Source organism: Capra hircus, chromosome 28 (assembly GCF_001704415.2).
Source record: "Capra hircus breed San Clemente chromosome 28, ASM170441v1, whole genome shotgun sequence".
Taxonomy (NCBI): Eukaryota; Metazoa; Chordata; class Mammalia; order Artiodactyla; family Bovidae; genus Capra; species Capra hircus.
The window spans coordinates 1,777,488-1,800,153 of NC_030835.1; the positions used below are offsets into that span (position 1 = coordinate 1,777,488).

The window sequence follows — 22,666 nt, forward strand, 5'->3', positions numbered from 1 at the left end:
GTTGGTGAATGTTGGTAGAGATAGGGGTCTCTATGCAGGATATCAGCTTGCAAATAAATACGATAGGTCCAGGTTTTAAAGGATTTGACAATCCTCTACTGCAGTGCATCTTGCTGCTGCTGCTGCTGCTAAGTCGCTTCAGTCGTGTCCGACTCTGTGCGACCCCATAGACGGCAGCCCACCAGGCTCCGCCGTCCCTGCGATTCTCCAGGCAAGAATGCTGGAGTGGGTTGCCATTTCCTCCTCCAGTGCACGAAAGTGAAAAGTGAAAGTGAAGTCGCTCAGTCGTGTCCGACTCTTAGTGACCCCATGGACTGCAGCCCACCAGGCTCCTCCGCCCATGGGATTTCCCAGGCAAGAGCACTGGAGTGGGGTGCCATTGCCTTCTCCGGCAGTGCATCTTAGGTACTTCTTTATTTAAAATACCAGCTTTCGTTTCTACAGTGTGGTGTTTTCTGGCCTTTGTATTCATTCCAAAGTGACTGCAGCCATGAAATTAAAAGACACTTGCTCCTTGGAAGAAAAGCTACGACAAACCTAGAGAGCACATTAAAAAGCAGACACATTACTTTGCCAACAAAGTTTTGTCTAGTCAAGGCTGTGGTTTTTTCCAGTAGTTACGTATGGATGTCAGAGTTGGACTATAAAGAAAGCTGAGCACCGAAGAATTGATGCTTTTGAAGTGTGGTGTTGGAGAAGACTCTTGAGAGTCCCTTGGACTGCAAGGAGATCCAATCAGTCCATCCTAAAGGAAATCAGTCCTGAATAGTCATTGGAAGGACTGATGCTGAAGCTGAATCTCCAATACTTTGGCCACCTGATACGAAAGAGCTGACTCATTGGAAAAGACCCTGATGCTGGGAAAGATTGAAGGCAGGAGGAGAAGGGGATGACAGAGGATGAGGTGGTTGGATGGCATCACTGACTCGATGGACATGAGTCTGGGCAAGCTCTGGGAGTTGGTGATGGGCAGGGAACCTGGCATGCTGCAGTCCATGGGGTCACAGAGTCAGAGATGACTGAGTGACTGAACTCAGCAGATTCATTCCAAAGCCACATTTATAAACTCTCAAGCACAAGCAGACCAACCAGGAATACTGTCCAGACTCTATATGAAAAACACTAATTTAGGGCCTTTAATGGCCTAACAAACAGGATTATTTAAGAATTTACATATTTTTTCTTTAAACACAAATCCATAATAATCATAGTGTTCTAAATTACATTGCTGCTCACCTCTTTTAGCAATTCCTTCATGTGCCATGATTATTTTTAAAAGGGGTAATTAATTTAATCTGAATTTCCCTTTCTTGTTTATTTTACGGTAGATTCAGCGTAACAGAGTAATCTATCGAGATTTTCTTCTCTTGACTTAACGGTAATTGTTTCCTTTGCTGAAGGAGCACTATGAAAGGGAGGGGAAAACATTAAATCCTTCTTATAGAATATAATAATATTTTTGCTGTTTTTTTAATGCCATTTATGTTGAATTAAGAGGGATTCAAGATGTTATAAGTTTAAAAAAGCAACTGTCCTCAAAAGTTGGTTTACACTGTAATATTTCTATGAATAATATGTCTGATAATTTGCAAAGAATGGGCTTCTTTGTGCTTTAAGTTGTATTTTTTGTGAATTATGAACTGGAAAAAAAAAATCCCCTAAGAATACTGTGTGGAGTAGCACCCAGGCTCCCCAGGCGGCGCTGGTGGTGAGCAACCTGCCTGGCAGTGCAGGAGGCAGAAGGGGCTCGGGCTGGATGCCTGGGTCAGGTGGATCCCCTGGAGGAGAACGCGGCGGCCCACTCCAGTGTTCACGGAGAGTCCCAGGGACAGAGGAGCCTGGTGGTCTACAGTCATAGGGCCGCATAAGGTTGGGCACGACTGAAGCAACTCAGCATACACCCGAGTTTCCTGGTGATAGGAGACCTCTGGGTGGACTACTTCCGAGACTTGAAGACTGAAGTAAAGTGAATATTAGTTAGGAGTTAGTGCTATTTATACAACTCCATTAAAGAATCAGAGTATAAGTGCTATTTAGAATGTTTTTCCTTACCAACTTTGAGGAATAATTTACATATAAGCTAGTACATCCTTTTAAAGAATGTAACCTGATGAAGTTTGACATTTGCATATACACTTGAAGCTCTCACTGTAGTCAAGATACCGAGCATTCCTGTCACCCTGCAAAGATTTTTCTTACCCCTTTGCGATCAGTTTCCTCTTTTCTGCACTGGCTGCGGGCAACTAATGATCTGCCTTAAGAAAAAACAAAGCTAAGTATCGGCCTCATTTCCTGTGATGGAGTCACGCGCTAGGTATGCTAGTGTGGCTGGCTTCTTTCACTCGGATGAAGATCCTTGCGATTCATCCGTGGTGCTGAGTGTGTCAGTAGCTTATTCCACTGTATGTGGCGTCCGTCGGTTTGCTGTTACAGACGTTGCTATTTAATATTTTGTTTGAGGTCCTGAAATCAAATAACAGTGATTTTGGGGAAAAAATTCTTGAAATCTTTTCCTTCTTAATGGAAAATGTATTACAGCTGTGAAAGTAAATTAAAATCTTCTTGTCATGTTATTTCGTGGTTGATGACTTTTCCTTTTTCAAGGAACTTGGATATCTTCTTATTTGAAGTAGATTATATACTTTTTTATTGCCTCATTTCTTTTAGCCGAGATGCTTGGTGATAATTTATGTGACATGAAGTATTTTTCAGGAAGCTCTTTGGCAGAATGTTAATTTTTAAACACTTTTTTCAATGATGAGGGAATTTAGGTTTCTAGTAATAATCTAGCACAATGTTTTTCAGACTTAATATGCCTTCAGTAAAAAGTCTTGAGGTGTATTTTGCGGTTATAAATGGTATTTTATAAATTCTATATTAATTTAACATGTATTATAAAATATAATCAACTAGAAATTTAAAAGGATGCGATATAATAGTTCTTTCTGCGTAACTAATGGATTGTCTTGTGCCCCACAGGTACTTTACCCCACAGGTAAAGTACTGCGTATTCAGACAGTTAGGGTTAAGGAAAAGAAGGAAATGGAAACCCACTCCAGTATCCTTGCCTGGAGAATCCTATGGACAGAGGAGCCTTGCAGGCTTCAATCCACAGGGCCGCAGAGTCCGACATGACTGAAGCGATATAGCATTCAGACAGCTAAAATTACACCAGTAGATGGCACACTAGTTTGACCTCAGTCTTTTTTCTTTATTGCTCTCTTCCCCAGGGAGCCTTGTAAGAGAGTTTTTCCCTAATTCACTCTCCTAATGAAATCTTAATACTAAAACACTATTTATATCTATATAGGTAGTGTGACCCTATTAAAGACCAAAAGTCACCATGTTATTACTATTTCCTTTTCTTTAACCACCAAGATCCAACTTTTGTCCATTTGGATTATATTGCTTCTGTTTAGAGTACATGTTTTAGAGTAATTATATTTCCCCCTCTGTTACTTGACCTTTCTAATCTCAGTTTTCTTAAGTGAATACTGAGGATTAGTATGCATTCTGTTCATTCATAGCTGCTGATACGGAGTAGCTAATGGTGGAGGAAGCTTGTCCAACATTAAGGAATATACCGGAAGTAATTCATAAAGGAGACAGGCTATTCCTAGATAGTTCGCTTTACTGTGTCATGACATTTTACTTATGCTTTCTCCATAGGATGCTATTCTGAAGTACAATGTGGCGTATTCTAAGAAATGGGACTTCACAGCTTTGATTGATTTCTGGGATAAGGTAAAAGTATGCTTATTTCTTAAACTGTGAAACTAATGTAATATCTCTAATGGAGAAGCTTGAGGAAAATGCACAGAATTCTCTCATACTAACACCATTATCATCTTTTATTTTTATCAGATGTGTTTCCTGTGACTTTTGTGTGGCTCATTTTTAATTTTGCTTCAGTCTCTCATTACATGCATTTCCTATTGTATCATTGTGCCATTTTCAGTATTAACAAATGATGGCATATTTCATGCCTAGATTTTGAGAATTCAGTGATTCCCACATCCTCAGACACCTAAAGTTGCATCAATTTCACCTTGTTTTAGTGTAGTAATATCTTTACATATGTAGCTATATAAATGCATATATATGTTTTCCCAAATCTGATGTTTCTTTAGGTGATTCCCAGAAATTAAACGGCTAGGTCAAAAGCCACAACTTTTATGGCCTGGGATTTATGCTATAGAATCATTTTTCCAGAAGGAGTCTGTAGCAATTTAGTATGCTCTCAGCAAGGTGAAGAATACCACTCTGATAGTACTATTAGAAGAATGGATTTTATCCAGTTTGAAAAATTGGCAGTATATATCTGTGTGTATGTGTGTGTGTATATATATATATATTTTTTTAACATTTTGTTTTGATATGATAGAGTCACAGGAAATTGTAAAGAAATATACAGGGAAGGTCTCATGCGCTCTTTATTCTGTCTTCCCTAGTGTTGGTTGCTTGAGTAAGTATAATTCAGTATCAAAACTAGGAAGCTGACATAAGGCCTTATTCAGAGTTTCCTAATTATGCTCATTTGTGTGTGTAGTTATGCCGTAAACCGGATACACTTGTTAGTTTTGGTGGGAAGTAATGCTTACATTTAATGCCTTGTGATGGCGATGAAGCATGCCACGGATTAAAACACCTCCGTCCCCTTGCTGTGAGGCAAGGAAGTCATTTATCCTCCCTTCTGCATCAGTCTGCTCAGACAGGACCTTGTTTCCCTTTTATCTGGTGACCTTGCCCAGAAGCATCCCCGTAAGAGTAATATGTAGCAAGTTTTGGTGTGTTTAGCGTAGATCATAAAACGAGGTGATTACTAGGTGCTGATGAGAGTTTTATAGTTGTCTAGAGAGAGGAGTTATTACATTTTTGACCTTCTAGGTTTTATTTACTTTGTAAACCTGTGGGAGGGTTGGGGGAGTCCTCACAATTGTACCAAAGACTCATTTCTTACTGTTTTCTCTAAGTTTTTCTCTGTTTTTGTCGTTATATATAGAGACAAAAGCATATTTAAAATAGTTAATGATATGAAGCTACGTTGCACAAGTTAATCATTTTTAGTCTTAATGGTTGCATAATATTCCATCAAACGATGTATCTTTTGCTTAGCCATTCCACTATTAGAGACGCAGGGAATTCTCTTTGTGTAAAGCATGTCTAGATGTTAAGGGTCTTCTCTGTGGCTGTTATTCCGCTGTTGTCAGTGTACTAAACAGTAGACCTTGGCTGTTTAAAGGGTTGTGTGTTTTTCTGTCCTTCAAAGCTCCAAATGTAGTAATATAGAGCTTGACCACGCCACAGCCCACAGGGGTAACGTTGCTCGGAACTGCAGGGTTTAGTGAGAAGTAAGTATTAGACAATTAGGCATGTATGTGGGTGGAATTGGAGGAGTAAAAGGAGATCTTGAGTGCAGGGGAAACAGGTGTTTGGCTAGGTTTTAAATTATAAATGAATTATATTTGTTTTTCATTATCTATGTCCACATTTTGGAGTAAGGATGCTTCTTTAAAAAGAGCTCTTAAGTGTTACTAATTAACAGTATTTAGGAATTCTTTACTTAAATGTCACATTCCACTCTGAATGGCATATTTTGCTAAGGAACAAAATGAAGTTTAAATTCAACGTCATATCAGTTTTAGTATTTTACACTTAAATTTATTTGGGGACTGTTAACATTTATCTTGTTAAACCTTGCTTTGGCTAGTTCTATAAGGAATAGGTTTTTCAAATTCATACTACCTTAGAACAGCAGGTGTTAACATAAAACAGTCATTAATGGGATTCCATGCTATAGTTATTACGTAAATGCTGGCATTTAGTGTAAGAAATAAGAGACCCAGAATCATGGCAGTCCTGCTGTGTGAGCACCCTTATTTAGGATGAAAGTGAGAAGTATTGACTAAGCTTTTTTAAATTTTGTCAGAGACCAGGGAAGATTACAGAAACCAATATGTTACTTTGTAATTTATAATTAAGTATCTAGGTGCCGCTGAGTTGCAATGGCCGTTATTTAGTGGGTTTTTTTTGCATCTTGAATGCTAATAGTGGTCTTCCTCCCTGCCAGCTGTTGGAAAAGCTGGGGAAAAATAATCTGTGTTTTATGGCCCTCCTGTGTGGTGTTCCACAAAATTAAATTCAAACACTTCTATAATTTGTGTTCTAAATGGATCGATACTCTTATTGCCAGCATTTTTCACAGCAAAGTATAGCAAAATGTTCCATATATTAGGAACGTTTCTCTATTAATGCATTTTGTGCTGTGCTGAGTCGCTCAGTCATGTCCAATTCTTTGTGAGCCCATGGACACAGCCCGCCAGGCTCCTCTGTCTGTGGGGACTCGCCAGGCAACAATACTAGACTGGGTTGCCATACCCTCCCCCAGGGGATCTTCCCAACCCAGGGATTGAACCCTGGTTCTTCCGCATTGCAGGCAGCTTCTTTACTGTCTGAGCTACGAGAGAAGCCGATTAACGCATTTTAGAGGTGTTTTAAATACTTCCACCTCACATAAACTGTGGCCCTGTTTCTTTTTGTTCTCAGTGAATTAGCTTGTGAAATTCACATAGCATGTTAGGGTAGTAGTGACTGAAGAGGGGTGTGGAGGTGGGATGTTTTAAGAGAGCTTGCTTCTGCTTCTGTGATCCTGGTTTCTCTTTCTGGACTTGGACAGTACGTAAAAAATGTGTGTTTGCCTTATAGTCATTCATTAGGCCATCCATATTTGATATATTCTGTGTACTTTTTGAATACATATTTCACAGTAAATGTAAATGTCAATTCAAAATGAACTTTAATTCTAAAATTGGTTTGTATAATAAGTTTTTTCAGTAAATGGAGTAGTTATTGAAAGGAAACCTAAGGTTTTAGCGGCTATTTCATCTTCTTTTCCGGTTTTAGTTTTATGTATGGAGTAGAAGAGATAGGAATGACTAGGCTTCTTATTTCCTCACTTGTGTTTAGTTCAGTTCAGTTGCTCAGTCGTGTCCAACTCTTTGCGACCCCATGAACCGCAGCAACGCCAGGCCTCACTGTCCATCACCAACTCCCAGAGTCCACCCAAACCCATGTCCAGTGAGTCAGTGATGCCATCCAACCATCTTATCCTCTGTTTTCCCCTTCTCCTCCTGCCCTCAATCTTTCCCAGCATCAGGGTCTTTCCAAATGAGTCAGCTCTTCGCATGAGGTGGCCAAAGTATTGGAGTTTCAGCTTCAACATCAGTCCTTCCAGTGGACACCCAGGACCGATCTGCCTTAGGATGGACTGGTTGGATCTCCTTGCAGTCCAAGGGACTCTCAAGAGTCTTCTCCAACACCATAGTTCAAAAGCATCAATTCTTCGGCGCTCAGCTTTCTTTATAGTCCAACTCTCTCATCCATACATGACCACAGGAAAAACCATAGCCATGACTAGACGGACCTTTGTTGACAAAGTAATATCTCTGCTTTTTAATATGCTGTTTAAATTGGTCATAACTTTCTTTCCAAGGAGTAAGCGTCTTTTAATTTCATGGCTGCAGTCACCATCTGCAGTGATTTTGAAGCCCAGAAAAATAAAGTCAGCCACTGTTTCCCCATCTATTTCCCATGAAGTGGTGGGACCAGATGCCATGATCTTCGTTTTCTGAATGTTGAGCTTTCAGCCAACTTTTTCGTTCTGCTCTTTCACTTTCATCAAGAGGCTTTTGAGTTCCTCTTCGCTTTCTGCCATAAGGGTGGTGTCATCTGCGTATCTGAGGTGATTGAAATTTCTCCCGGCAATCTTGATTCCAGCTTGTGCTTCTTCCAGTCCAGCGTTTCTCATGATGTACTCTGCATAGAAGTTAAATAAGCAGGGTGACAGTATACAGCCTCGACGTACTCCTTTTCCTATTTGGAACCAGTCTGTTGTTCCATGTCCAGTTCTAACTGTTGCTTCCTGACCTGCATATAGGTTTCTCAAGAGGCAGGTCAGGTGGTCTGGTATTCCCATCTCTTTCAGAATTTTCCACAGTTTATTGTGATCCACACAGTCAAAGGCTTTGGCATAGTCAGTAAAGCATAAATAGATGTTTTTCTGGAACTCTCTTGCCTTTTCCATGATCCAGTGGATGTTGGCAATTTGATCTCTGGTTCCTCTGCCTTTTCTAAAACCAGCTTGAACATCAGGGAATTCACAGTTCATGTATTGCTGAAGCCTGGGTTGGAGAATTTTGAGCATTACTTTACTAGCATGTGAGATAAGTGCAATTGTGCGGTAGTTTGAACATTCTTTGGCATTGCCTTTCTTTGGGATTGGATTGAAAACTGACCTTTTCCAGTCCTGTGGCCACTGCTGAGTTTCCCAAATTTGCTGGCATATTGAGTGCAGCACTTTCACAGCATCATCTTTCAGGATTTGAAACAGCTCAATTGGAATTCTATCACCTCCACTAGCTTTGTTCATAGTGACGCTTCCTAAGGCCCACTTGACTTCACATTCCAGGATGTCTGGCTCTAGGTGAGTTGTCACACCATCATGACTATCTGGGTCGTGAAGATCTTTTTTGTACAGTTCTTCCGTGTATTCTTGCCACCTCTTCTTAATATCTTCTGCTTCTGTTAGGTCCATACCATTTTTGTCCTTTATCGAGCCCATCTTTGCATGAAATGTTCCCTTGGTATCTTGAATTTTCTTGAAGTGATCTCTAGTCTTTCGCAATCTATTGTTTTCCCCTTAGTTCTTTGCATTGATCGCTGAAGAAGGCTTTCTTATCTCTTCTTGCTATTCTTTGGAAATCTGCATTTAGATGCCTCTATCTTTCCTTTTCTCCTTTGCTTTTCACCTCTCTTCTTTTCACAGCTATTTGTAAGGCCTCCCCTGACAGCCATTTTGCTTTTTTGCATTTCTTTTCCATGGGGATGGTCTTGATCCCTGTCTCCTGTACAATGTCACGAACCTCATTCCATAGTTCATCAGGCACTCTATCTATCAGATCTAGGCCCTTAAATCTATTTCTCACTTCCACTGTATAATCATCAGGGATTTGATTTAGGTCATACCTGAATGGTCTAGTGGTTTTCCCTACTTTCTTCAATTTAAGTCTGAATTTGGTAATAAGGAGTTCATGATCTGAGCCACAGTCAGCTCCTGGTCTTGTTTTTGTTGACTGTATAGAGCTTCTCCATCTTTGGCTGCATGGAATATAATCAGTCTGATCTCGGTGTTGACCATCTGGTGATGTCCATGTGTAGAGTCTTCTCTTGTGTTGTTGGAAGAGGGTGTTTGCTATGACCAGTGCATTTTCTTGGCAAAACTCTATTAGTCTTTGCCCTGCTTCGTTCCGCATTCCAAGGCCAAATTTGCCTGTTATCCCAGGTGTTTCTTGACTTCCTACTTTTGCATTCCAGTCCCCTATAATGAAAGGGACATCTTTTTTGGGTGTTAGTTCTAAAAGGTCTTGTAGGTCTTCATGAAACCATTCAACTTCAGCTTCTTCAGCATTACTGGTTGGGGCATAGACTTGGATAATTGTGATATTGAATGGTTTGCCTTGGAGACGAACAGAGATCATTCTGTCATTTTTGAGATTGCATCCAAGTACTGCATTTCGGACTCTTTTGTTGACCATGATGCCTACTCCATTTCTTCTGAGGGATTCCTGCCCGTAGTAGTAGATATAATGGTCATCTGAGTTAAATTCACCCTGACAGAACGTGGTCCACTGGAAAAGGGAATGGCAAGCCACTTCAGTATTCTTGCCTTGAGAACCCCATGAACAGTATGAAAAGGCAATATGATAGGATATGAAAAGAGGGACTCCCCAGGTCAGTAGGTGCCCAACACGCTACTGGAGATGAGAGGAGAAATAACTTTCAGAAAGAACGAAGGTATGGAGCCAGAGCAAAAACAATACCCAGTTGTGGATGTGACTGGTGGTAGAAGCAAGATCCGATGCTGTAAAGAGCAATATTGCATAGGAACCTGGAATGTCAGGTCCATGAATCAAGGCAAATTGGAAGTGGTCAGACAAGAGATGGCAAGGGTGAACGTCAACATTCTAATAATCAGCGAACTAAAATGGACTGGAATGGGTGAATTTAACTCAGAATCTCTATAAACATCTAAAAACATTTCATGGAACATCATTAATTAATTTTTAGGCTAGTTTTGGAAAAGCTGAGGTAAGGCACAGGTTGTTAACTACTATTTCAAATCAGAACAAGTTTCTTTAACGAAGACCCAGTGAAAATTGTGGCCTTTCACAATAGCCTTTTTTTTTTTAATAAGTAGTATAGAAGTAAGTTTCTGAATGTATGTAATACTCCTTAGCTTTCAGTTCCAAATGGAATTCTTCTTAGCTAATTTATTTTTGGGCCTTTCTTCAAAGCTTAAAAGATTTAACGTGTCCTTCTTATATTTGTCATAAAGAGCCCGTAGCAAATTCCTAATCAAATGAAAGCAGCCTTGAATATTTCACAAGACTACAGCTAATGTCTTTATTCGTCTAGCTTTCGAACCTCTGATTTGAGTTCAGTGGAAATTTAACCTTCTTGGACTTCTTCCCTTGGTGACTCACAGTCTCTAAAATCAATAAAGTCTGCATTGCTTTACAACTTGACTTGATTTAATTCATGAGGACTGTAAGAGCCAAAAGAGAACCGAATAGGGTCAATAAAATATTAAATTTTAGATTATTATGAAATATGTGGACTTTCCCCTTGGTTTGGTTATTGTATGTTTTTGGGTTGGAGTAGATGTTGGGGGTCTCATTCATGATCTATTTTAAACAGTGCGCATCTCGTGGAACCAATTGCTCCAGTTGGCACTAGGCACCTTGCTTTGTAGACTTGCTGAGTTATTGTAGGTCATCACTCTTGGTTGAGCCTTCCGTGCCCTGGATCACTGAAACGGTGATCACAGTGTTTGTGAAACATTGTCATATTTACATGTGTGGAGACGAGGAGGATGGAAATTACGGGCATCTGAAAGTGAAAATTTATTTAGGCAGAATTCCTCCTGTATTCTAATGGAATTAATCTAGTATATTAATGTCCTGTAACTCCAACCTTACCTACTTTGTTCAAATAACTATGGAAGCCCTTGGTATTAAATGTTGCTGTGTCATTGATTTCATGATCCAGAAATCTACTCTGATGGAGGAGTGATGATAATTTCATGTTCTAATCTCTTCCATGATTTATATCTCTCTGTCAACTAGCTCTGAGGTGGGTTTTTGTTTTTTATGCAGTTTGGCCTAATACTTCGATTTATAGTCACAGTCATCGTCCTGTTCGATGGCTTCTCAGATCGTTTACTCATCTTATGCTTCTGCTCATTAAAAATAAATTCTGTGTTCCTTTCGGTTAAGCTCCTGACAACACATATAAGATCTCGTATTTAACACTAAAAGGATTTTTGTAGTATATATCATCTGAAGATAAAAACAGTAAAAAGAAATAAAAGCAATGTAAATCTGGCTTTCAAGTTTATGTGCTGTTTCCGCTGGTAGCCTGTATAGACGCTGCGGTGCAGCCGGTGGGGAAGGTCTGAGCAGGCCCTTTGTCCCTGAGGTGTGGGGGTGGCCCGCACGCCGTTGGCGCCGTGGCAGCTGTGCGGCGGCTGCATCTCCAGAGGACGGAGCCCGCGATTCTTCCTGTACCCACTTTTGGTGCTGATTGTGAAAAGTACTTACCCAGCATGTATTGTTATGGTAATGACAAGTAATGATTAACTTTATGGGGCAGTCAGATTCTAAGCTATTTGAACAATTATTCTTTACAGTGTTAAAGAAATTTTTTAAACTGAGTGGCCTAGTACCTTGTTGTGTCAGTTGCTCTTTGATTACATGGAATGCACTTGAAAAAGACATTTTCTGCAAGAACCATTCCCACCACAGTGAAATATGGAATGTTTTCAAATGGACTGCCAAGCTATGCTATTGGTCTAATCCATCTTAGCGCTGGGATGCCTAACTCAGAAATGAAACAGAGTGTCTTAATGCATTCAGATTGTTGTAACAGAATAGACTGGGTGGGTGACGTATTTCTCACAGTTCTGGAGGCTGGTGGGTGCACAGTCAAGGCCTTGGCAGGTTTGGTGTCTTCTGAGGACCTGCTTCCTGACTCAGTGGTGGCCATCTTCTTTCTGTGTCCTTGCAAAGCTTCCCTGGTAGCTCAGACGGTCAAGCATCTGCCTGCAGCGCAGGAGACTGGGGTTCGATCCCTGGGTCCAGAAGATTCCCTGGAGAAGGAAACGGTAACCCACTCCAGGACTCTCGCCTGGAAAATCCCATGGACAGAGGAGCCTGGTAGTTTCCAGTCCACGGGGTCGCCAAGAGTTGAACTCGACGGAGCGACTTCACACACACACAAGGTGTAGGAGGGATGAGAGCTCCCTGGGGCCTCTTTTTGTCAGGGCACTAAATCCTGTTTACAGTGGCCGCACCATCATGGTCTAATCACCCCAAGGCCTTAGGCTCCAAATTACTACCACGTTGGAGGAACAGACTTCAACATTCGCATTTTGGTTGGACAAAAGATTCTAACTATAGAACCAGGGCATCTTCTTCCATTGGAAGTGGAATGTTAAAATAGCTTACTGGGTTAAGCAGCTGTATGCTGCTGCTGCTGCTAAGTCGCTTCAGTCGTGTCTGACTCTGCGACCCCATAGACGGTAGCCCACCAGGCTCCCCCGTCCCTGGGATTCTCCAGGCAAGAACACTGGAGTGGGTTGCCATTTCCTTCTCCAATGCATGAAAGTGAAAGTGAAGTCTCTCAGTCATGTCCGACTCTTAGTGACCTCATGGACTGCAGCCCACCAGGCTCCTCCGTCCATGGGATTTTCCAGGCAAGAGTGCTGGAGTGGGGTGCCATTGCCTTCTCCAAGCAGCCATACCCACAGCCTCTTTTCCTCATAGTTGACTTTGGTCTCCCTTTTTAACCCCTTCCTTTTTCCTGGCCTGCTGCTTAAGCTGCAGACCATTTCAGCTTCACTTCACATGCAAACTCTTATCCATTCCAGGCTTAGCCTTACCTCTTCCTAGAATTAACCCTTCTACAAGGTTCACCTTGTAGATAATCTTCTCTGTTTTATTCAATATCCTATGAGGTTATCTGCAGTCAAGATAGTGGTGCTGCTTATTTTTAAGAGCTTTACTGTGTACCAAGTGTAATATAAGCAATATGTTTTATTTCATTTGATTTTCATAAATATCCCATTATATAGACACTGTATTTTACAAATGAACAACTGAAAACCAAGGATTAGAGAGTATAAGTACTTTGTTCGAGTGATGAAGCCGGGATTCCCACCTGGGTGCCACTCACTCCAGAATCTATACGTACTCCAGTCTATATCACCAGTCCAGTTTATGTGGTGGTTCTCACCTGTGAGTGATTCTGCTTCCTGGGGGACCGTTGGCAAGGTCTGGAGACATTTTTGGTTCTCACAACTGAGGGGAGGTTCTACTGGCTTCTGGTGGGTAGAGGGCATAGATACCACTGAACATCGTACAGTGAACACGATCCCCCCGAACAGAGAGTCATCTCAGCCAGAGGCCGGCGGTGCCAGGACCAGGAAGCCCTGCTCTGCACTGGCTCTCGAGGGGGGACCCTGAGGCAGCAGCAACAGCACCACTTGGGGACTGAAGAGAGACAGAAACTCTCCTTCCTTACCCTGAACCTTCTGAATTAGAAATTCTGAAGCTGAGGCCCACTCATCTTTGCTTTCACAACCTGCAGCTAATTCTGATGTGAAGGTTTGAGAGCTGCTGTTGTACCCCAGCATCATTCTCAAATCTCTCTCCTTGGATAGTGCCTGTTCTTTAAAATCAACTCTTTACCTTGGCTGAAGGAGCTTTTCTTATTGGTAGTTTTTCCTTCTTATGTGGAACTTGCTGGAATGGAGAGGAGGAGTTGTTTTTCCCCTCACCCCCATTGCTGATTCTTATCCATTGTTGAATTGTCTGGCCCTGACCTAGATCTGTGTAAACCCAGGCTCATAACGTATAGAGCTGGGCTGAGGTGGGTCTCATCTGTGCCCTAAGCTGTATGCCGTCAGAACTAGCCTCTGGGTGGAACATACCACCCACACCTTAGGTCAACTGGAAATGGTTCGATTAAGGGACAGAACCGTCTTAGAAACCAATTAAACCAAATCAAGAGAGGCCTAAGAAGTTCAAAGATTTGAATTGTAGGTAGAAAGAAAAGAAAATCTTCTTTAAAAGAAAAAAAAAAGTGGCTTTACTGGCCTGTGGCCTTAGATCTGGCATTATTTAAAAGCACTGACTTAGGAAGGGTACCTACCAATACCCAACTGCCTTTGTTCTTTGAATTCTTTGCCATATGGTTATATCCCCCCCTTCCCATTTTTATTTGCTCATTTTTGGCACCTCTTTTCCTCTCAGCCCTATTATCTGATATCAACTTGGGCAACTTCATTTGGTAATCACATTGGTAACCTGTACACTAATCTGACTCAAGTTTCTGTGACACCCTCTGTTGTATTAACGCATGATCACACCGGATCTGATGGTGCCCTGGGCCGGTTCCTTCTCTAGCATCATTCTGCATTTCTTTCCTACCGTAGCCTCCTAGTTTTCCACTCACTTATTCCTGTAGCACTGTTTCTAAGGCTGTTGCTGGCATCCCTTTTGCTCTGGGCCAGTTTGCCAGCTTATGTTGTTCTGATCCTCTTAAATAAAGGGTTGAATGAGCAAAGTTTGCTGCATGTTATATCCTCCTACTGGGAATAGTTCTGAGGAGTCACACAGTAGAGAAACCTGCTCAGTTTTAGTTAACTAAATATTTTCCCCAAACTTACTTACAAGCAAAATGCCTTTCTGTGTTAGCGACGTACGATTTCCCTTGTAGCTTGTGTCCCATGGAACACAGCTAGCAAAACGCTTGTAATCTACCGACTCTCTCCTGCCTTCGTGTCTTTTCCTGCCCAGCCTGGTACCTGGACAGCTGACCCTTCAGCAACCTGGGTTTGAACTCCATGGGTCCACTTACACGTGGACTTTTCTCCAGTAGTGAATACCGCAGTATTGCACGACCCACGGTTGGTTGAATCTGGCGACGTTTAGTAGTAGGGGCTGAGGCGGAGAAACGACTCCTCCTCTTCATTCTAACAAGTTCTACTTGAGAAGGGAAAGTTGCCAATAGGAAAAGCTCCTTCAGGCAGGCAAGGCAAAAAAGCTGAGGGACAGGTACTATTTCAGAACCACGGATAAGGGGGAACCATGGATACACAGTTCTGTTCAGTTCAGTCACTCAGTCGTGTCTGACTACTTGCAACCCTATGGACTGCCAACACGCCAGGTTTCCCTGTCCGTCACCAACTCCCGGAGGTTGCTCAAACTCATGTCCATCGAGTCAGTGATGCCATCCAACCATCTCATCCTCTGTTGTCCCCTTCTCCTCTCGCCTTCAATCTTTCCCAGCATCAGGGTCTTTTCCAGTGAGTCAGCTCTTCACATCAGGTGGCCAAAGTATTGGAGTTTCAGCTTCAGCATCAGTGCTTCCAATGAATATTCAGCACTGATTTCCTTTAGGATGGACTGGTTGGATCTCCTTGCAGTCCAAGGGACTCTCAAGAGTCTTCTCCAACACCACACTTCAAAAGCATCAATTCTTTGGCGCTCAGCTTTCTTCACAGTCCAACTCTCACATCCATACCATGACCATTGGAAAAACCATAGCCTTGACTAGACGGACCTTTGTTGGTAAAGTAATGTCTCTGCTTTTGAATATGCTTTTAGGTTGGTCATAACTTTTCTTCGAAGGAGTAAGCGTCTTTTAATTTCATGGCTACAGTCACCATCTGCAGTGAGTTTGGAGCCCCCAAAAATAAAGTCTGACACTGTTTCCCCATCTATTTGTCATGAAGTGATGGGACCAGATGCCATGATCATAAGTTCTCTGAATGTTGACTTTTAAGCCAACTTTTTCACTCTCCTCTTTCACTTTCAACAAGAGGCTCTCTAGTTCCTCTTCACTTTCTGCCATAAGGGTGGTGTCATCTGCATATTTGAGGTGATTGATATTTCTCCCAGAAATCTTGATTCCAGCTTGTGCTTCTTCCAGCCCAGCATTTCTCATGATGTACTCTGCATGTAAGTTAAATAAGCAGGGTGACAATATACAGCCTTGACGTACTCCTTTCCCGATTTGGAGCCAGTCTGTTGTTCCATGTCCAGTTCTAACTGTTGCTTCTTGACCTGCACACAGATTTCTCAAGAGGCAGGTCAGGTGGTCTGGTATTCCCATGTCTTTCTCTGATAGCTCAGTTGGATACACAGCGCCAAGTATAAATTATATGCAGGTTTTCGACTATGCAGAGGGTTGGCACTCCTAACTCCTGCGTTGTTCAAGGGTCCACTGTAGTGTCCTTTGAAAATCTAGTTCCTCCTTCACCTTTGGTTTCTGCTAGTTTCCAGCTCTGGTAGCATCCGGTTACCTGTTTCCTTTGCTCTTGACAAATAGAGGGCTTTACTTTGAAAAAGTAAAGAAGGGAAGGAGAAATGCAGGAAATAAATCATAAATCTTATTAATGGGCCTTACTGAGACTTTACATTATTGAATCTTAACTTGGCCTTTGGTTCTTTGTACCATCTTTTATGTATTTCCTCTTTATTCTGTGGTTCTGAATGTTTTTGTTTTTCGGATCTTGACCCATATGCTACTATCTACCTGCTCCTACTTCACACCTCACTGAGAGATCTGAGACCATCTAAAAGGTAGAATCTTTCATTTTTTTCATTTTGGATTTTCAGAATTCTTCATTCATTTTTTTACTTGATATTCAAAGGAAAAGCCAGTTTTATTCCATTCCTCAAACTTAGCAGGTCCAGAACAGAATTAATTAGACTTTAGGAACGCTCGTCGCTGGTTCTTTTCTGGCCTTGTCCTTGTCCCCTGATGGTTGGTTAACGCTGGCTTGTCTCTTAGTGTTCAGGGTAGCTGTCACTTCTGTTATTGGCTTTTTACTTGTCCATCTCCCATACCCTTCCTTGAAGGAGGCTGTGATTTGTTCTTTGTTATGCCCCAGTCACTTAACGTAGTGCCGAGAGCTTTAAATACCACTTAATGCTTAGCACACTCAGAGCTCTTTTATCTTAAGCTCCTTCTCTCTGTCCACTCCTTCCATTAAGACGTAATTCATCTCCTAAACACCGCTTGAGACGCACCTCTCTTTCTGTTACCCTTGTCTGATCCTTGCTGTCACCATGACTCAGATGGTATATTGCTGCATTCGTCCAGCTGGCCCCTCTCTCTGTCCACTGGTGGTCCCTTCCAATCCATCTGTTACGCTGCTCACGCACAGTGAGCTCTCTGAAGCATGTGTCTTGAAACCCTGTGTGGCAGCTCGTGTGTTCTCAGTTCTGTTGGATGATGTGTGTGCCCTCCCGCGGCCTTGCCGCCCCCGCTTCTCCAGCGTCCCTTCTTGCTACTTTCCTGCTCCAGTCCTGAAATCCTAGTGACTCCTCCCTGCTTATAGCTCTCCGGCACGCCATTGTCTTGCTCTTCATCCATCCTTCCAGACAGAGCTCAGTCTCCACCTCCTCTGCAAACTCTTTTCTGTCCTCCCAGCCTCTCCCAAAACTCTGTTCCGTGCTCACAGTGGTACCTGTGCCTGCCTCCAGGCACTTGCCATGTAGTACATGGTCTGTCTATGAAATGTGTGCGTCCTTCGTGAAGCTGACGTTTTCCCGGGCGTCTTAGTGTCCTCGAACTTACGGCTGATGCTCAGTTAGTGTTTCTTAAACTTAACTTCAGTGAATTTAAGGGAGACGCACAGATGTGGATCTTAAGCCCTCGTCTTTTATTGAAAAGATTTAGAAATGACTTGTGTAACGTGGTAGTTGACCATTTGAGATTGGCATTTGGTAGAGGGAAGGTGAGGTGTGAACCTATAGCCCTTATTTCTGTTTATGTGGGATTACTAAGTCGCTTCAGTCATGTCTGACTGTGCGACCCCACAGACGGCAGCCCACCAGGCTCCCCCGTCCCTGGGAGTCTCCAGGCAAGAACACTGGAGTGGGTTGCCATTTCCTTCTCCAGTTTATATGGGATTTCTACCCTAAAATGTACTCAGTTTCTAGAGGACACTGAGCTTGGATTGCACTGTCTTCCTCTCTGTTTGTCCCTCACAGTGCACAGTATGATGTCTTGGGTAGAGTGGACACTCAATATATGCTTGAGCTAAATGTCAGCATACTGCTAACAGTATAACTTAACTTGAGTTAACTGCAAAGTAGAGGCGGGTTAGCTGGGCCGTTCTCTTTGTTGGATTCCTGAGCACAGCTAACCCACCGTTCAGGATTCTCTGTATATAAGGAAAGAATGAATGTCCTAGATAACATTCATTAGATTGAATGAATGTTAAGTCTAGATGAAGACTTAAGCTAGAGTCTAGCTTGAGTTGAGCCTGAGCTCGTAATCTATTTCACTTGTTGTGACTAAATGCTCCATCAGTTGTCACATTCCTTCAGTTTTTATAGGCTATAAAGCCAAAATTTATTTCCGAAAGAATATATTACCATTTTCAAACCATCTGTATTTTCAAATGAATTGCAGTTAACAAAAAGTAACCCAATGTAATGGGTTAAAATTAGGAGCATTTAAAACCCCACACACAGATAGGCGCAGGTTTAGTCGTATGCATTTTCACTGTCTGGCTGAACGTTTGGGAACATTGACGCTTCCTTGCATTCCTCGGTAACTATTTCACTGGGGTAGCAGGTAGGACCAGATCTGTGCTGTCCAAACAATAGCCAGTAGCTGTTATGACTATAGTATGTGACTGTTTAAGTGAAAATTAATTGAAGTGAAATAGAATTTGAAATGAGGTTGCTCAGTCACTCCAGGCGCGTTTCACGTGCCCAGCCAACACATGTGGGTGGCGGCTGCTGTTTTGGACAGTGCTGTGTCTGCCCTGGACTAGATGATCTTGAAGGTTTCTTCTGCCTCTGACTTCTTACTAGTCCCACTAGCTAGAAGCTACTACTGGTCAGATCTCCTTGTAGGAAGCTCCAGAGATTACCCAACATTCTTTGATCACACTTTGAATTTTTTCTAGATGGGATGTTATTGGAATAATGGAGTTGTTGAGTAGAGCTTGGTCAGTTTCTTAGAAGGGTATTTTCTTTGTAATGGCGTTTGTGCTCTTTTTCCTTTTCGTTTTTCCTCCCCAAAGTCTGCCACCAGGGGGTGCCCTCAAACCTTTTGGGAAATACATTTCCGCCTAGTTAACAAGAGTGAAGTGTGAAGGAGAACCTGTGTGTCTGCTTAGTCCTTCAGTCGTGTCTGACTCTTTGTGACCCTTTGGACTATAGCCCACCAGGCTCCTCTCGCCGTGCGGTTTTTCAGGCAAGGATACTGGAGTAGGTTGCTGTGTCCTGCAGCTCCTGCATTGCAGACGGGTTCCTTACAGTAAACTATGGGGGATTTCCTTGGACTATAATATTGGCTATTAATTCATACTGGATAATTTAAGAGATAAATTAAGGATTAAGCATTACAATATGTATATATGCACATTACTTGATTAGTTTGGCTAATTATTTTCCTAGTGTGAGTGTAAGAACCTATCACTGAACTATCTTGAAAATTAGAAGTAAAAATAAGTAACTTTAAAGTATTTCTTATATTTCAAAAATATTTTTATTACATTTAAAACTGTTGACTGTAGTAAAAGAACTGAATTATTGTTCACTTACATTTCTTAGACAAACTAAGTTCATTTTGCTTTCAGGACTAGAAAACTTAACATTAACCATCAGTTATTTCTCTGAAATCTTGTCATGCTGAGTGTGATTGCTTGTCTATAAAAGATGGATAGTAGTGTGACTGTATGGTATTGAAAATATCTGTTGGTGTGTGTGTAATAGCCTTGTGGTTTGGTGGTGTTTGCTAAAATGATTGATGGTTATGGCCATGTAGTCATACAGTAATAGGAGTGAGAGATGAGAAGGACCTTCCGGAGCCTCTTGTGTTAGTCTGAGATCCCTCCCTAAAGAATAATCATTTACAGTAACAGTCTTGAGAAGTAAAGTCTTCTAGGAGGCAGAAGATAATGAGAATGTGTTACTATGTTTTTCCTATGACAAGAACACTTTGGCATTTTATTATTAGCATGAAAAAAGAGATTACTGTTTAGAGAAGAGCTTCCTTTATGTGTCGTAAACCTACACAATTTTGTTCTTAATGTTTAATCTAATGAAATTTGTGTGGGAAATGGTGTGGCTGGTTTTGATTAGGGGACATCTTGTTTCAAGAACTGGCTGACAGTATTCTTCCTGAAGTTATTGTGTTCCCAAATTAGTTGTTGATTATCTGGGTTTTGGAGTATATGACGGTGAATTTTCCATACCCATCTATAAAAGCCTGTGAGTTTTAAGCTGCTGATGGCTAGTTTCCTGAAATGAGTTCTATCCTGAGAAACGGAACAGAGATTGGGAGAGTGGAAGCAGAGCTGAGGCGAAGGCCTGAGAAGAGCTCATTCTCACTCCATCCCCACTTGCCCATTTACTGCCTGATGAGCGTTTGGTGATGGGATTAGAGATTAAGAATAAAAAGAGATTCTGGAGACACTGCTTTGGGAAAGACCCTGATAGTCTCCTTACTTGCTGCAAGTAATAATAAATCCTTCCTTCCTGTGGGGGAAAGAAAAAGAATAAAAGGAGCTTCTAATGCTTAGCACTGTTTTTCTCCTGCTGGCAGCCGCTAATGGGGAGGAAAAGAGTGTATAGCAGCCTGACCTGTCCCATATTAAGCAACTGTCAGGGTAACGACAAATCAGTGTAAGTTACATGATAAATACGTTAAAGACTCTTCTGTACTATCTTTAAAGCAAACCTTTTCACATGCTTGTAATGAGCTGTGATTTTTATCAGTGCCTCTCAGATTTGAGTCCATAGCATTTTGAAAATTACTTAGGAAGCTCTTAATAGCTGTTTGAAGAGGAAACCGAAGCAAAGGGCGATCGAGGGCCAGGATGCTTCTCAGCACAGTCCTCTCCCTGGAGTGGCCGCGGCTGGCCCTTGTTAGCACTCAGCCTTTCGGGTCACCTGGCCCTCTGCCACCGCCTTCATTTCATACCTCTTTTGTTGCCATGAGATAAAAATTTTGGAAGTCTTATTTGTAAGTCCATAAATTAGCTCACTAATTTGTGAAGTATGCCTTCTTAAATATGAAAATGTTAGACTGGCTATTTCCTGAAAACCAATTGGGCCTTATTAAAATTTGGAGAAAATTTTTATTGAAGCCATCATTGTCATGGGTGATACACATGAGAGATCACCCTGTGGCTGGCCTGTCAAACTTGCATGAGCTTTCAGAAATTAAGGGGAATGCGTGCGCTTGTTTTCTTGTAAGCTGTCACATTCTTCTCTTCAAAGTGTCAGCCTGAATCGCACACAAATAAATGTTAGAAATATTCACCTTCTCCAGTCGATTTTTTATCCTTACATATTTTAATGCCATAATTATTTTTTTCTCTAATGTTTAATTTTTGTAGTCTAAAACCATGCCTGAAGAGTAGGTGGATCTGCATGATCTTAAGAATTCTGACTTATGTTCTTTCTTTTTAATTTTTGAAATATGAACCTCTTTCAGACTTGGGAAGCTCTTGAGTTAGTTCCAGTAAGTTTTTTGAGGCATATTATAGAAAACCCAGTTCATATGCAGTTTAATTTACTTCAGGAAAAAAAAAGACCTTGTCCTAAGTGAGGGAGATTCTTATAGGCAGTAGAGAGGAGGAAGAGGAAAAGCTTTGTAAAATCACCTAGCTGTGATAGAAAGTGTCAGTTAATTTAACAGGAATTTTTACCAAGAAGATTACATGTGACTGTGTTCCAGCATAGTGAATTAGTGTCGGTCTTGTATGAAAGGAACTTTCGTACAAGCACTAGAACACTTGTCCATAAATTACTACAGTATAAAGCAGGGAGTCTCAAGGGTCTTATGAAAATCACAGAATTAAATTATAAGAGGGAGAGTTACCTTGTAGCTGGTGAGTCAGTCTGGATAGATGTTGAAGCAGTGCGGTGTTTGAGCAAGATGTTGGAAAGTTAGGTAAGGTTTAGAGTAGGAAGGGCATCCTAGGCGTAGCACAGATCTTACTTGTGGAAGCACATGAAGGTGCTAGAGAAGAGTGAATTGCAGAAATGTCTAGTGTGTAAAATGCACAGAAGGCTGTGAGAGAGGGAGAGAGAGTGTGTGTGGTAAGACTGGATAAGGATCTAGGGCCAGAGAGCTTGATTATTAATTCAGGGAGTTAATACTGTACTGAAAAGATAGGAAAAGCCATTGAAAGCTTTCCAGTGGAACAAGGACACACTGGGGTGTACTTGGGCTGAAACTGAAGGTGGGCTAGCAGCAGGGCAGCTGTTAGATTATTGTAGTAATCTTGGTGAGACTGGATGAGGGGCTGAGTCAGGGTGGTTTAGCAGTGATTAAGAGGAGGTGATGAATATATGAGGCCCTGCTGGATCGATCAGCAGGACTTGGCAGTTAATTGATGTGGGGGTGTTGAAAGAAAGAGGAGGCTCCAGAAAGGTTGTAAATTACCGGCCCATTAGATAATAATACTTTGCATTTATATATGAGTCTTTAGAATTTGTTAAACACTGCTATATCTGAGCCTTCATAACTCTGTAAGTTAAACAGAGTTCAAATTATCCTTATTAGGGATGAGGAA

The 22,666-nt window shown here is 41.6% G+C and overlaps 1 protein-coding gene across 4 annotated transcripts in view; it reads left to right on the forward strand.

The window, feature by feature from the left end:
• PARG (poly(ADP-ribose) glycohydrolase) overlaps nucleotides 1-22,666 on the forward strand; it is a 118,013-nt gene that overhangs the window by 19,460 nt on the left and 75,887 nt on the right. For all 4 annotated transcript variants that reach the window (XM_005699356.3, XM_018042233.1, XM_018042231.1 and 1 more), the window contains one exon: nucleotides 3,670-3,744. In XM_005699356.3, coding sequence (XP_005699413.2) covers nucleotides 3,670-3,744 — 75 coding nt within the window. The remainder of the gene's footprint in view (nucleotides 1-3,669; nucleotides 3,745-22,666) is intronic.